The sequence below is a fragment of the Saccopteryx leptura genome, chromosome 10 (assembly GCF_036850995.1).
Source record: "Saccopteryx leptura isolate mSacLep1 chromosome 10, mSacLep1_pri_phased_curated, whole genome shotgun sequence".
Classification (NCBI taxonomy): domain Eukaryota; kingdom Metazoa; phylum Chordata; class Mammalia; order Chiroptera; family Emballonuridae; genus Saccopteryx; species Saccopteryx leptura.
In genome coordinates this window covers 46,786,233-46,803,168 of record NC_089512.1, presented here as the reverse complement: position 1 = coordinate 46,803,168, position 16,936 = coordinate 46,786,233, and the positions used below count along the sequence as shown (strand labels likewise).

The window sequence follows — 16,936 nt, the reverse complement described above, 5'->3', positions numbered from 1 at the left end:
GCTCCAACGGAGCCTCAGCTGCAGGAGGGGAAGAGAGAGACAGAGAGGAAGGAGAGGGGGAGGGGTGGAGAAGCAGATGGGTGCCTCTCCTGTGTGACCTGGCCAGGAATCGAACCTGGGACTTCTGCACGCCAGGCCGACACTCTACCACTGAGCCAACCAGCCAGGGCCGACAAATTTTTAATAAAAAAATAATGTTAAAAATATAAAACATTCTCATGTATTACAATCCATTCATTTCCTACAGCTCATGCTTATGGTTGCGGGTGGCTGGAGCCAATCACAGCTGTCCTCCTGGACAACACCAAATTTTTATTGGATAATGCGTAATGTACATGGGTCGTTGTATGGCTCTCACAGAATTACATTTTAAAATATGTGGCGTTCATGGCTCTCTCAGCCAAAAAGGTTCCTGTCCCCTGCCCTAAGGCATGGGAGAATCATCACTGAAGTCAGGGCTAGAAACAAAAACTTCAGCAAAGCCATCAGCACCAACATCAAGGGCCTAGAAATCATCCTGTAACCTTAATTTTCCTTTAAATAAACCAAACTTTGAAATGCAATCAGTTCAGTTGCACTTAGGTATGTCTAATTTTATTAACAATTTTCAATAAAAAGATTTTCAACTCTATTTGTTATACAGAAAATTCATGCTAACAGGTTATCTTCTCTGGAGACTGAAAGTCCAACGCCAAGCATCTAGTCTACACAACCTTACTACATTCCAGCCAGGACAGCAATGTTACCATGGGCTGAGTACCAGACAATGGGAATAGTTTAACTGTACAGGATACAATGCTAGAATGACGCTATTTTTTATTTTTAAGGTTTCATTTCTTGATTTTTAGAGAGAGAAAAAGGTGGGGGGTGGAGAGGAACAGGAAGCAGCAGTTCATAGTTGGCTCTCGTATGTGCCTCGACCAGGCAAACCCAGGGTTTTGAAGCGAGGACCTCAGCATTCCAGATTGATGCTTTATCTACTGTGTCACTGCAGGCCAGGCATAAAGATTCTTCTTATACCAATACAGGGGAAATGTACACTCTTGAAACATACACTAGAAACTGACAGAGTCTCTTGGGGGAACTACATTCTCATCTGCCCTCAGATGGATGTGAGACCATGATGTTAACAGCATGGTTAAATGTACAGTTAGCTCCTTTCCCAATCAGGAGAATTATGTAGGCAGGATTCTAACACCTACTACGTATAGAACTATAAAGGACCCATTTTGAAGTCACAATCAGCAAATAAGAAAAAGTAAAAGAGAAAATATAATTTAGCTACAGTGTATAAAGTTCCTAATTCTGGTGAATAGTAAGACATTAATGTCAGGCCATTGTTAATGAATTTCCAAACACCATATATGTGTTTTCTACTTGGTATAAAGTTAAAATAATGACAAGTATATAAACTCCTATATTTATAATAAAATATTATGCAATATAGACATAATGGGACTATAATTTTTAACTTACCCAATTTTACTTATTAGTACAGTATGCTTAGTTTGTAATATAGTCCATAAAATCATTTTTCAGAGTGAGCAAACACTACAGAAATTATCTAGTTACTCTGCCATATTGTTCACTTGTGCTGAGCTTGAAATAAATTGTAAATGAAAGCAATTCTTTTACTTATTCACTCAAATACCTGTCCACCCTGGTATTCTCTCAAACTCATAAGTAATGTTTTTTTCTGCCATTTATCTCTATTCATGGTTTTTTTGGGGCGATGGGCCTTTTGATTCAGCTTGTTGAGATAACTGAATTTTTAACCTCAGTTTGTTGATCCTACAATACTTTCAATACGTAAAGCTTCTCTTTGTTCAGTGAACCAGGGGCAGGTTCAGAGCCCTGGGGAAGATTAAACTTCCTATAAGTGAGTATTGATTAGTTAATAACAACAATACTGGTAATAATAGTTATTACATAGAATTAAGTACAAACTAACCATTAATATGTGCCAGGCACTATTCTAAGCACTTTACAAGCAATATACTATTGATTCCTGACAAAAACCTTATGAGGTATTATATATATTATATTATATTATATTATTATATTAATTATATTATATTATATTAATTATATTAATTATATTATATTAATTATATTAAATTATTATATATTATATTATATTGTATTATTATATTGTATTATATTGTATTATTATATTATATTGTATTATTATATTATATTATATTGTTGTATGTTTATGTTATGTTATGTTTTATGTTATGTTATGTTATGTTTTATGTTATGTTATGTTATGTTATATGTTATGTGTTATGTGATGTTATGTTTGTTGTGTGTGATGTGATGATGTGATGTGATGATGTGATGATGTGATGAGGTGAGGTGAGGTGTGGTGGTGGTGGTGGTGGTGGTGGTGGTGGTGGTGGTGGTGATGTGATGGTGATGTGATGTGATGTGATGTTTATTTATTGTACTTTTTCCAAAGCTGGAAACGGGGAGGCAGTCAGACAGACTCCCGCATGTGCCTGACCAGGATCCACCTAGTATGCCCACAAGGGGGCGATGCTCTGCCCATCTGGGGCGTTGCTCTGCTGCAACCAGAGCCATTCTAGCACCTGAGGCAGAGGCCATGGAGCCATCCTCAGTGCCCAGGCAACTTTGCTCCAATAGAGCCTTGGCTGCAGGAGGAAAAGAGAGAGACAGAGAGGAAGGAGAGGGGATGGGTAGAGAAGCAGATGGGCGCTTCTCCTGTGTGCCCTGGCCGGGAATCGAACCCAGGACTCCTGCACACCAGGCCGATGCTCTACCACTGAGCCAACCGGCCAGGGCCTGAGGTATTATTATTATGTACATAATTCAAACAATTCAAAAAATGTTAACTTCTTTATTTATTTATTTATTTTTAAAGACTTTATTCACTTTAGGGAGGGGGGACGGGGAGGAGCAGGAAGCATCAACTCCCATATGTGCCGTAACCAGGCAAGCCCAGAATTTCAAAACCAGCAACCTCAGCATTCCAGGTCCACACTTTACCCACTGCACTACCACAGGTTAGGCCTCCTCTTTTATTTTTTAAAGAATCAAGTTGTGCCTGACCTGTGCTGGTGTAGTGGATAAAGCCTCGACCTAGAATGCTGAGGTCACTAGTTCAAAACCATGTGCTTGCCCGGTCAAAGCATATACACAAGAAGCAGCTACTGCAAGATGATGCTTCCTGCTCCCCTGCCCCTCTCTTTTCTCTCTAAAATCAATAAATAAAATCTTTTAAAAAAAAGTTGTATTGTACTTGATGCCCAAGGTACAACTACTTAGTGAAACCCTTAGACAGGTAGCTAGAACCAAGTGGGAGTGGTGCAGGTACCTGAATGCGCTGAGGTGAGGCTACCGCAGAGTCGGTGGAGATTATCTGGATGCGTGGGGAGGGGCTGGTCATCCCTGGAGATTCTGGCCGAGAAGTCTGTGTACGTGGTACCTGTGAATAAAAAAGTGGGCTGGATCAAACGGGGGCTCAGAAAGATGCCAGCAGTGGCCTGAGGGCAATGCCTTTTGCTTTCACAGTGGCTTTGAATGATAAACTAGTGTATTTTTAGAGTATGGACCCAGGGTGATAAAGGAATCAATGAGATATTGATACAGGATGGCACAAAGAAAATACAACCATAAAACAGCTGTTTCTAATGTTGTAAACGCAAGAAAAAAACCACAAAGAAAATTTCAGTTCTACTCTGTACTACTTCAAACAAAAAGTTACCAAAATTGACTTTTTAGAGATGATCTTTGGATATTTTCACTGTCTCCAAAGCCAGCTATAAATCACTTCTTTAAGATGACAGTTTCTGAAGGAATGCTCTAACAAAACTGTAGAAGATGGCAAACAGAACTGACACTGCACTGAAAACTATTGGGATTAGTACCTATAAAAGAGTCCTGGCAACCTCCCAGCCCTACTGGGATGGTGCTAAGAAAACCCCATCAGTAACACAAAGATCTGGAACTTAGTCAATACTCATCAAAGAAAAGACTCAAAGTTGTGAGGGGGTCACCTGGGCACCTGAAATGAGCAGGTATTGTATTTTTCCTTGAATAAAAGTATATCATGAACCAGTGCTCCTACAAATTCTAAAATATCACAAGAAAACTACAGACCAATATTCCTTATGAACATAGGCGTAACAATCTTCAACAAAACACTATCAAACAGAAGCATATAAAGGATTATACACCATGACTAAGTGGTTCAACATATGAATCAAACAATGTTAATACACCACATTAAAAGAATTAGACAAAAGCCACATGATCATCTTGCTGAATACAGAAAAAGTATTTCACAAAATCCAACACCTTTCCATGGTAAAAAACATTCAACTATGACTAGAAGGGATGCTCTCAACCTGATAAAGAGTAGGCCTGGACAATAAACTGCAGTTAATTTTGTTCAATTTCAGCTCTCAGAACAACAGCAGCTACCTATCCCCCAACCCCACCCAGCTGAAGAAAGCAGCTGTGCACTGTGTTCCTGCAGCAGCCTGCACACAGCTTGTGGCAGCCAAGGTGGGCAAAAAGGACCCTTGTCCTCCAGATATGCTGCCTGCTGCTTCTGATTACAGATGTGCAGGCACAGAGAAGGCTGTCATTGTACTTCCCCCTACTGTTGCAAGCCCCTCCATCTTTGGCTGAAGTGAATTCCAGGGGACTTAAAGAACTGGGTTGTTTCTTCCCACCTCCCCATCTCTCCATTTTTCTCTTTTTCCTTTTTAGGAGCCAGACATTAAAGACTAGGACATTCAAAAACAACTGCATATAAAGGAAGAAATTAGAAAGGGACTGTACATGCCTAGGGGAAAACACAAGTCTGAAAAGGCCTTAGGCCTTAAGTTTACATGTCAGGATAATCCTTGGCACAAAGACATCTGATGACAACAACAACAACAAAAATAGTAACAAAACCCAGCAAATCCTGGGAAAGGGAGAGAATCTGATTTTCAGAGATACTACACATTACTAGATTGAAATGTCCAGTTTTCAACAACAACAAAAAATAGGAAATTATGACCTATTCAAAGGAAAAAGATAAAGTAACAGAAATTATCCCTGAAAAAGATATGTCAGATATACTAGGCAAAGACTTTCAGAGAACTGTCTAAATGATGCTCAAAGAACTAAAGGAAGATGTAGAAAAAGTCAAAAACTGATGTATTAACAAAATGGAAACTTCAATAAAAACTGACCCCCCCCAATTCTGAAGCTGAAAAGTAAAATAACTGATATAAAATATTCATTTAGAGATTTAAAAGAAGATTTTCTCTTTCTTTTTCTTTTTTTTTTTTTTTTGTATTTTTCCAAAGTGAGAAGTGGGAGGCAGTCAGACAGACTCCTACATGTGCCCGACCAGATCCACCCGCATGCCCACTAGGGGGCGACGCTCTGCCCATCTGGGGTGATGCTCCGCTGCAATTGGAGCCATTCTAGCACCTGAGGTGGAGGCCATGGAGCCCTCCTCAGCACCCGAGCCAACTTTGCTCCAATGGAGCCTAGGCTGCGGAAGGTGAAGAGAGAGAAAGAGAGAGAGGAAGAGAGAAAGGAGAGGGGGAAGGGTGGAGAAGTAGATAGGCGCTTCTCCTGTGTGCCCTGACCAGGAATTGAACCTGGGATTTCCACAAACTGGGCTGACGCTCTACCACTGAGCCAACGGGCTAGGGCTTAAAAGCAGATTTGAGCAGCCAGAAGAATTTGTGATGTTGAAGACAGAATGACAGAAATTACTAAGTCTAAAGAACAGAAAGAAAAAAACTGAAAAGTAACCAGAGCCTAAGGGGCTTGTAGACAACAACTGAGGCAACAGATGCTTTGTGGGAATCTGGAAGAAGAAGAAAGACAGGGCAGACAGAATATTTGAAGAAGAGCTGAAAACTTCCCAATTTTAAAGAAAAACATTAATAAAAACATCCAAGAAGCTCAATGACATCCAAGTAAGTAAAAAAGACATTATAGTCTAACTTTTAAAAGACAAAAGGAGAATCTAGAAAGTAGCAAGAAGCAATTCATCACATACAAGGGATCCTCAGTTAGATTATTTACAGATTTCTCAGCAGAAATTTTGAAGGCCAGAAGATAGTGGTCTGATATACTAAAAGTACTCAAAGAAAAATATCTAGCCCTGACAGAATATCTTGGTTGGCTAGAGCATCATCCAATGCACAGAGGTTGCCAATCCGATCCCTGGTCAGGGCATGTACAGAAACAGATTGATATTTCTGTCTCTTTCCCTATCTCTAAAATCAATAAATTTAAAAAAAAAGAAAAAGGAAAAAAGTCCATCAATCAAGAATTCTGTACCTGGCAAAACTGTTCTTCAAAAGTGAGGGAGAAATTGAATCATTTCCAGATAAACAAGAGCAGAGAGAGTTCACAATCATTAGACCTGTTCCATAAAAATACTCAAGGAAGTCCTGCAAAGTGAAATAAAAGGACCCTACACAGTAATTCAAAGCTGAATGGAAAAATAAAGATCTCAATAAAGGAAAATATGTGCGCAATTATAAAAGCTGGTATTATTGTAATGGTGGCTTGGAACTGTATATTTTCCTTATATGATTAAGAGACTAATATGGTTAAAGAAAAAAAACTGTTAATTTAAAATATAGTATTATAGTAACTTTGAGACTCCAAATCTTTTCTCTACATCATTTAGTAGACTAATGCATTTAAAAGAATCATTACATTAAGTTTGGGGTACACAATGTATAAAAATAGAATTTTGTGACATAAACAACCAAAATTGATGGGACAGAGATTTAAAGGAGAAAAGTTTTTGCATGTCACTGAAGTTAAGCGGGAATAAAATAAATTCAAATTAGTTTTGTTATAACTTTAGGATATGAAATGTACTCCCCATATTAACCCCAAAGAAAATAGCTTTAGAATACATACAAAAGGAAATGAAAAGAATTAAATATTTCACTACAAAAAAAATCAACTAAAGACAAAAGACAGAAATGCAGGAAATGAGACAAAAGAGCTATAGGCTATATATAAACAAATAACAAAATGATATAAATTTCTTCTCATCTGTAATTAAATGCAAATTAAACTTTCTAATCAAAAGAAAAATTGGCAGAATGTATAGAAACCCATGATCCAACTATATGCTGTCTACAAGAGACTCACTTTATTTTCATTTTATTTTTTTAAAGATTTACTGATTTGAGAGAGAGAGAGAGAGAGAGAGAAGGACAGGGAGTTTGAAATACCAACTCATAGTTCTTTCACTTTAGTTATTCATTTGATTTATTCTTATCATATGTACCGTGACTAGGCAAGCCCAGGGTTTTGAACCAGTGACCTCAGTATTCTAGATCCACACAATTCATGGCACCACCACAGGCCAGGCAAGAGACTCACTTTAGAACCAAAGACATAAGCAGACTAAAAATGAAAGAAAGACATGATATGCATGCAAATAATAACCAAAAGAGAGCTGAGGTGGCTGTACTAATTTAAAATAAAACAGACTTTAAAATTTTAAGCTGTTAAAAGAAACAAAAAACGACACTATGCATTAACAAAAGGTTCAATACAGCATTAAGATATAACAATTATAAGATTTACACACCTAACAACAAATCAGAAAAATATGTAAGCAAAAACTAAAAGAACTGAAAAACAGAAATAGAGTTCTGCAATAATAGTTAGAGAATTCCTTGTTGTTTTTTTTTTTGTTTTTTTTTTCATTTCTGAAGCTGGAAACAGGGAGAGACAGTCAGACAGACTCCCGCATTCGCCCGACCGGGATCCACCCGGCACGCCCACCAGGGGGCGACGCTCTGCCCATCCTGGGCGTCGCCATATTGCGACCAGAGCCACTCTAGCGCCTGAGGCAGAGGCCAAGGAGCCATCCCCAGCGCCCGGGCCATCTTTGCTCCAATGGAGCCTTGGCTGCGGGAGGGGAAGAGAGAGACAGAGAGGAAAGCGCGGCGGAGGGGTGGAGAAGCAAATGGGCGCTTCTCCTGTGTGCCCTGGCCGGGAATCGAACCCGGGTCCTCCGCACGCTAGGCCGATGCTCTACCGCTGAGCCAACCGGCCAGGGCCAGTTAGAGAATTCAATACCGCAATCTAAATAATGGACAGAATAACCAGAGAAGTTATATAAGGAAATAGAGAACTTAACACAATAAGCAAAATAGACCTAACATATTATACAGAACATTTACCCAGAAACAACAAATAATCTTCTCAAGGGCACACTGGACATTCTTCAGGACAGACCACATGTTAGGCAAGAAATTGAATCTCAATAGAGTTCAAAAGATATATATCATACAAAGCACCTTTTACGACCAAAACAGGATATAGTTAGAAATCAGCAACAGAAGGAAACTGGAATATTCACAAATTTGTGGCAATTAACAAGCAATGAATCAAAGAGGATATCACAAGGGAAATCAGAAAAAACTTGAGATGAATATAAATGAAATACATAATATAAATAATTGTGGACCCTGGCCAGATAGCTTGGTTGCCAGTTCGATTCCAGTCAGAGCACATACAGAACAGATGATGTTCCTGCCTCTCTCTCTCTCTCTCTCTCTCTCTCTCTCTCTCTCACCCTCTTATCCTCTCTTGCTAAAATCAATAAAAACAACAACCCCCCCACACACTATTATAAAAAAAAAATTATGGGACACAGTATAAGTGGTGTTAAGAAAGAAATTTATGGCCTGACCAGGCGGTGGCGCAGTGGATAGAGCATTGGACTGGGATGTGGAGGACCCAGGTTCGAGACCCCGAGGTTGCCAGCTTGAGTGCAGGTTGATCTGGTTTGAGCAAGGCTCACTGGTTTGAGCCCAAGGTCACTGGCTCAAGCAAGAAGTTACTCAGTCTGCTGTAGCCCCCCGGGTCAAGGCACATATGAGAAATCTTTATTATATGTGGCTTAAGTGTCTGTTTGTCGCCGATAGCTTATTGGTTGCTTGCGTAACTGTACTAGCCAATGGGGTGAAGTTGCCACGGCTGAATGCAAATTGAGCGGGTCAGGGGGAAGGTGAACATTTGTTTGCATTGGCAATCATCTGTTTTACATAAAAACTACGTCTTAATGTAATTTCTTTTAAGAATGCCTCCTAGAAAATACAGCACTGAAGAGGAGAGAAAAGGAGCTAAAGCTGCACAAAAACGGCTTTCTCGACAAAAAGAAACCACTGAGCAGAGAAAGACAAGGCTTGCTTCAGTCGCAGAGCAAATGCGTCTTTCTCGGCAAAATGAGACTGATGAGCATAGAGAAACAAGGCTTGCCTCAGATGCAAGACAAAAAAGCCTGTCTTGACAAAATGAGTCCCTTGAACAAAGGCAGGAGAGAAATGCAAAAAAAACGACAGAGTAATGCTGACTGAAACACAAAAAGGATTAAAACAGTTTCAAACGGAGAAACTTTAATTTTTGAGCATTCCTCTGGTGACATGAATATTAAATGTGAACACTGCAAGTTAGAAACTATAATCGATTTGACCATGGCAAGAAAGGATTTTCTCAATGTTGCAAGTACAGAAACATTGTAGTTCCACTAATTGAGAATTATCTACCACTCTTGAATAAATTATTGACTAATCAGCATCCAAATAGCAAACAGTACATGGATAGCATTCGATCCATTAATAGTTCGTTTGCTTTTTCGTCCATGGGAAACAAACCAATTGACTTGCCTAGACCAGGATCTTTGACATGTGAATTAACATTTTATTATTTAAATCACCTTTATTTATTGAGCTAGCGGTGGCTCTTAAGAAATGTACCGCCAGTGGTTTCCTTCATTGCACTCTACTTTAAGCAATTAAGCAAGTAGAAGGGGGAAACCCCGTGGGGCACTAAGCAAAGGGGCGTCCTCGCCGCCTGCCCTGGGTAATTCAGTTTGAATTAGCAGACACCTTTGCACAAATCATTTTAATTACAATTTATAATATCTAGAACAGCGGTCATTTCGTATGACGGCCGGGCTTTCTAGTCAATCAATAAACAACTAAGGAACCGCAACGAAGAATTGATGTTTCCCATCTCTCTCCCTTCCTGTCTGTCCCTATCTGTCCCTCTCTCTGACTCTCTGCCTCTGCCACAAAAAAACAAAAAAAAACAAAAAAAAAAGAAAGAAAAATATATGCCCTGGCCAGACAGCTCAATTGGTTAGAGCACTGCCCTGAAGCACAGAGGTTGCCTGTATGACCTCCAGTCAGGGCACATAGAGTAACAGATGTTCCTGTCTCTCTCCTGCTGTCTCCCTTTCTCTCTCTAAAAATCAATAAAATAAACAATAAGAAATTTATCAGCTATAAATGTTTACATTAAAAAAAGAAAGGTCTCAAATGAACAATGTTACTTCTTACAACTTAAGGAACTAGAATAAAAATAAAAGTAAATAAACCCAAAGCTAGCAGGAGAAAGGAAATAATAAAGATCACAGATGAGATATAAGAAATATAGAAAAACAGTAGAGAAACTCAACAAAATCAAAATTAGTTCTTTGAAAAGATAACAAAATCAACAAACCTTTAGCTAGATGGACCAAGGAAAAACAAATACTCAAATTAATAAAATCAGAAATGCAAGTGAGGTCATTATTATTGATTCTACAGAAACATAAAGGATTATAAGAAATACTATGAACAATTGTATCCCAACCAATTGGATAACTTAGATGAAATGGACAAATTCCTAGAAACCTTTCATGACTAAATCATGAAAAAACAGAAAATATAAACAGACCTATAACTACCCACAAAGAAAACTCCTAGACCTATGGCTTTACTGATAATTTCTATCAAACATTTAAAGAAGAATTAATACCAAGTTTCTCAAACTTATTCAGAAAGTGGGGAAAAAAGGAACACTTTCTAACTTATCCTAAAAGGGCAGCATCACTCTGTTACCAAAACCAGAAAAAACCTTAAAAGAAAAGAAAACTACAGACCAATACCGCCCATGAACTCAACAAAATACCAGTAAACTGGTATCAGTAGTACATTAAAAGAATTATACAGTACAACCAGTGGGATTTATTCCTGGAATATAAGAATGATTCAACATATAAAACCATTATCAGTATAATACACCATGTTAACAGAATAAAGGGGGAAATAAACAAATTTTCATCTCGATGCAGAAAAAGCATTTGACAAAATTCAGCATTCTGTCATGATAAACACTCAACAAACTAGAAACAGAAGAAAACTACCCTCACATAGTAAAAGTCATGTATGAAAAACCCTCAGCATACATCATACTCAATTGTGAAGGACTGAAAGCTTTTCCTCTAAGACAGTGGTCCCCAACCCCCAGGCTGCGGACCGGTAGCGGTCCATGGGCCATTTGGTACCGGTTTGCAGAGAAAGAATAAATAACTTACATTATTTTCATTTTATTTATATTTAAGTCTGAACGATGTTTTATTTTTTTTAAATGACCAGATTCCCTGTTACATCTGTCTAAGACTCACTCTTGATGCTTGTCTCGTAAGTTCGACAATTATATTTAAAAATACCACAGTTTTTACGCCGGTCGCATAATTTTATTTTGTGCATTTATCCGTCCCACCCTAAAGGCTGGTCCGTGAAAATATTTTCTGACATTAAACTGGTCCGTGGCCCAAAAAAGGTTGGGGACCACTGCTCTAAGATGAGGAACAAGACAAGAATGCCTTTCAACCCTTCTACTTAACATAGCACTTAAAATTCTAGTCAGAGCAATTAGACAAAAAAAGGGGAGGGGCATCAAAATTGGAAAGAAGTAAAATTGTCTGTAGATGATACGATTTTATACATAAAAAACATAATTACACACAAGCATACCCATACAAAACCCTATTAATATAAACGAGTTCAGCAAAGTAGCAGGATACAACATACACATATCCCCACACCCACACAAAACCCTGTTAGAATAAATAAATTTAGGAAAGTAGCAGGATAGAAAATCAACACACAAAAATTAGTAGCATTCTCCCTGGCGGGGTAGTTCAGTTTGTTAGAATGTCGTCCCAATATACCAAGGTTGAGGGTTTGATCCCTGGTCAGGGCACATACAAGAATCAACCAATGAGGCCCTGGCCAGTTGGCTCAGCGGTGGAGCATCAGCCCGGCGTGTCAAAGTCTCGGGTTTGATTCTCAGTCAGGGCACACAGGAGAAGCGCCCATCTGCTTCTCCATCCTTCCCTCTCTCCTTTCTCTCTCTCTCTCTCTTCCCCTCCTGCAGCCAAGGCTCTATTGGAGCAAAGTTGGCCTGGGCGCTGAGGATGGATCCATGGCCTCTGCCTCAGGTGCTAGAATGGCTCCGGTTGCAACAGAGCATTGCCCCTGGTGGGTATGTCAAGTGGATCCCGGTCGGGTGCATGCGGGAGTCTCTCTCTGCCTCCCTGCTTCTCACTTCAGAAAATTACACACACATACACACACACACCAAGATAAAAAGAATCAACCAATGAGTTCATAAATAAGAACAAATCGATGTTTCTCTCTCACTCTCAAAAAAAGCAGTATTTGTATGCATGAACAATAAATAATCTGAAAAAGAAATTAAAGAACAATTCCATTTTAACAGCATCAAAAAGAATAAACTACTTCAGAATTAACCAAGGAAGTGCAAGACTTGTACAATGAAGACTACAAAACTGCTGAAAAAAACTAAAGACATAAATAAATAGAAACACATTCCATGTTCCTGGATTGAGAGACTTAATTGTTGCTAAAATGTCAATACTATCCAAAGTAATCTACATATTAAATGCAATTCTTCTCAAAATCCCAATGATGTTTTTTGCAGAAATAGGAAACCCATCTTAAGATCTCAGGGACCCAAATAGCCAAAAATACTTTGAAAAAGAACAAAGCTGGCCCTGGCCGGTTGGCTCAGTGGTAGAGTGTCCGCCTGGCGTGCAGGAGTCCCGGGTTCGATTCCTGGCCAGGGCACATAGGAGAAGCGCCCATCTGCTTCTCCACTCCTCCCCCTCTCCTTCCTCTCTGTCTTTCTCTTCCCCTCCCGCAGCCAAGGCTCCATTGGAGCAAAGTTGGCCCGGGCGCTGAGGATGGCTCTATGGCCTCTGCCTCAGACACTAGAATGGCTCTGGTTGCAACAGAGCAATGCCCCAGATGGGCGGAGCATCGCCCCCTGGTGGGCATGCCAGGTGGATCCCGGTCGGGCGCATGCGGGACTCTATTTGACTGCCTCCCTGTTTCCAGCTTCAGAAAAATACAGGAAAAAAAAAAAAAGAACAAAGCTGGAGGGCTCACACTTTCTGACTTCAACATTTGCCACTAAGCTAGTCATCAGCACTGTGTGATACTGGCATAAAGACAGACATATAGACCAAAGAAATAAAAGAGAATAGAAATAAACCCTCACATATATGGTTAAAAGATTTTTGACAAGAGTGCTAAGACCATTCAATGGGGGAAAGGATAACCTTTTCAACAAATGTGCTGGAAAAACTGGATATCCATATACAAAAGAATAAATTGTATTCTTACCTAACACACAGCCTATACAAAAGTTAATTCAAAATGGATCAAAGACCTAAATTTAAGGCCCAAATTATGAAATTCTTATAAGAAAATATAGGAGAAAAGTATCACAGTATTGGATTTAGCAATGATTTCATGGATATGATACCAAAGGCACTGGCAACAACAACAACAAAAAAGACAAGTTGAACTTTATAAAAATATTTGTGCATTGAAAGACATTATGAACGGTAAAAAAAGGCAACCAACAGAACAGGAGAAAATATTTGCAAATCATATGGAGAACTCCTAAAACGCAACATAAAAAAAAAACACCCAAGCTAATTAATGAATGGGCAGAGGATTTGAATAGTCATTTCTCCAAGAAGATATACAAATGGCTAATAAGCACATGAAAAACTGCTCACCATCACTAGTCTAGGGAAATAAATATCAAAACTACAATGAGATACCATCTCATATCCATTAGAATGGCTACTATAAAAAACCCCAGAAAATAAAGTGTTGGTGAGGATGTAGAGAAACTGGGATACTTGTTTAGTTTGTGGGAATGTAAAATGGTACAGCTGCGAGGCAAACAAGATGGAAGTCCCTTTAAAAATTAAACATAGAGCCTGACCAAGCGGTGACGCAGTGGATAGAGTGTCAGACTGGGATGCAGAGGACCCAGGTTCGAGACCTCGAGGTCTCAGCTTGAGCGCGGGCTCATCTGGTTTCAGCAAAGCTCACCAGCTTGGACCCAAGGTCACTGGCTTGAGCAAGGGGTTACTCGGTCTGCTGGAGCCCCACAGTCAAGGCACATATGAAAAAACAATCAATGAACAACTGAAGTGCCACAACGAAAAACTGATGATTGATGCTTCTCATCTCCCTGCATTCCTGTCTATCCCTCTTTCTGACTTTTGCTCTGTCTCTGTAAAAAACAAAACAAAACAAAACACACAAGAACTACCATATGATATAGCAATTCTACTTCTGGGTACATGCACAAAAGAACTGAAAGCAGTGCCCCAAAGAGGTATTTGTACACACGAGTTCATAGTAGCATTATTCCCCAGGGTCAAGGGGTAGAAGTGCCCCACCTGTCCATGTACAAATAACAGATAAACAAAATGGAATATTATTCAGTCTTAAAATTCTGGCAAGTGAAATAAGCCAGTCACGAAAAGACAAATATCATATGACTACTTATGTGAGGTGCCAATACTCAAATTCATAGAAACAGAAAGTAGAATCTTGCCTGACCTGTGGTGGCGCAGTGGATAAAGCGTCGACCTAGAAATGCTGAGGTCGCCGGTTCAAAACCCTGGGCTTGCCTGGTCAAGGCACATATGAGAGTTGATGCTTCCAGCTCCTCCCCCCTGTCTCTGTCTCTCTCTCTCTACTCTCTAAAATGAATAAATTAAAAAAAAAAAAAAAAAAAAAAAGGAAAGTAGAATCTTGGAGGCTGGAGGGGGGGGGGAATATCAGTGATTAATGGGCAGAGTTTGAGTTTTACAACATAGAGTTATGAAGACAGATGATGGTGAAGGTTTGCATATTAATAATGTATTTAATACCACTAACCTGCATACTTAAATATAGTTAAGATGTTAAATTTTATGTGTAATCACTAAAAGGAAAAATAAACTGAAATGAATCAAAGATTTAAATATAAGTGCTAAAAGTACAATATAAAACTAGAAGAAAAAATTGGTATAAATCTTAGTGGACTTAGATTAGGTGATGGTTTCTTGGATATGACACCAAAAGCATAAGCACAAAAGAAAAATTAGATAAAGTGGACATCATCAAAATTAAAATTTTGTGCTTTAAAGGACACCTTCTAGAAAGTGAAAAGACAGCTTACAAAAGGGAGTAAAGTTTTGCAAATTATATATCTGATACATGGACACACCTATACAGAATATAAAGTATTACAACTTATTAAAAAGACAAAAAAATTAAAAATGGGCAAAGAAGTTGAACAAAAAGTTCCCCGACAATCTACAAATGACCAATAGCACATGAGATAGTGAACATCATTAGTTATTAAGAAAATGCAAATCAAAACCACAATGAGATACTGCCTCACATCCATCAGAATGGCTACAATAAAAAAGATGGATAATAACAAATGTTGACATGGATGTGGAGAAACTGGAACTCTCATACACTGCTGGCAGAAATATAGAATGGCTAATCCTCAAAGGTTAAACATTGAGTTGCCATATGAACCAACCATTCTATTCCTAGGTATATATATACTCAAGAGGAAGGCAAATTATATGTCCACACAAAAACCTGTACAAAAATGTTCACATCCTGTTATTCATAATAGCTCAAAAGTAGAAACAACTCAAATGTCTATTAAGTGATGAATGGATAAGTAAAATGTGGTATATATCCATGCACTAGAATATTATTTGGCAACAAGAAGGAATAAAGTGCCTTACAGGTGGTGGTGAAGTAGATAGTCATCAACCTGGGATACTGAGGCCCCAGGTTTGAAACCCCGAGGTCACCGGCTTGAGCGTGGGTTCATCTGATTTGAGCTAGGATCATCAACATGGTTCCAAGGTCACTGGTTTGAAGCCCAAGGTCACTGGCTTGGTTTGAGCCCCCTGGGTCAAGGTACATATGAAAAGCAATCAATAAACTAAAGTGACGCAACTACAAGTTGATGCTTTTCATCTCTCTCCTTCTTCTCTCTGTTTATAATATATATATTATATACAGTGCCACAACGAAAAACTGATGATTGATGCTTCTCATCTCCCTGCATTCCTGTCTATCCCTCTTTCTGACTTTTGCTCTGTCTCTGTAAAAAACAAAACAAAACAAAACACACATAGAACTACCATATGATATAGCAATTCTACTTCTGGGTACATGCACAAAAGAACTGAAAGCAGTACCCCAAAGAGGTATTTGTACACACGAGTTCATAGTAGCATTATTCCCCAGGGTCAAGGGGTAGCAGTGCCCCACCTGTCCATGTACAAATAACAGATAAACAAAATGGAATATTATTCAGTCTTAAAATATATATATTTTAAAATTTATATATATTTAAAATTTAAAATATATATATAAGCCCTGAATATATATATTATAATATATATCCAGGGCTTATATATATATATTAAGCCCTGGCTGTCGAACTCCATTGGGCTGGAACACTGACCTGGAGCACAGAGGTTGCTGGTTCTATTTCCCAGTAAAGGCACATACTGGAGCAGCCTGATGTTCCTGTCTCTCTCTTTTCCTGCCTCTCCCCACCCCTCAAAAAACAAACAAACAGTCACAAAAGATCACATATTCTATGAATCCATTTATATAAAATGTCCAGACTAGGTAAACCCATAGGAATAGAAAGTAGATTAGTGATTGCCAAGGACTGAGGGTAAAACAGAAGGGGAAAGAACTGCTAAAATGTATGAAGTTTTTTTTTGATTACGAAAATGTTATGAATT

The 16,936-nt window shown here is 38.8% G+C and overlaps 1 protein-coding gene across 7 annotated transcripts in view; it reads right to left on the bottom strand.

The window, feature by feature from the left end:
• The window catches only part of NR2C2 (nuclear receptor subfamily 2 group C member 2), a 115,284-nt gene that overhangs the window by 47,128 nt on the left and 51,220 nt on the right, over window positions 1-16,936 (bottom strand). For 6 of the 7 annotated variants that reach the window (XR_010747248.1, XM_066351888.1, XM_066351889.1 and 3 more), the window contains one exon: window positions 3,338-3,448. Coding sequence is in view for 6 of the 7 variants with exons in the window: in XM_066351888.1 (XP_066207985.1) it covers window positions 3,338-3,448 (111 nt within the window). In the remaining variant the exon portion in view is untranslated. Of the gene's footprint in view, window positions 1-3,337; window positions 3,449-15,916; window positions 16,019-16,936 lie in introns of those variants that run through there. The other variant, XM_066351892.1, reaches the window with a different exon arrangement.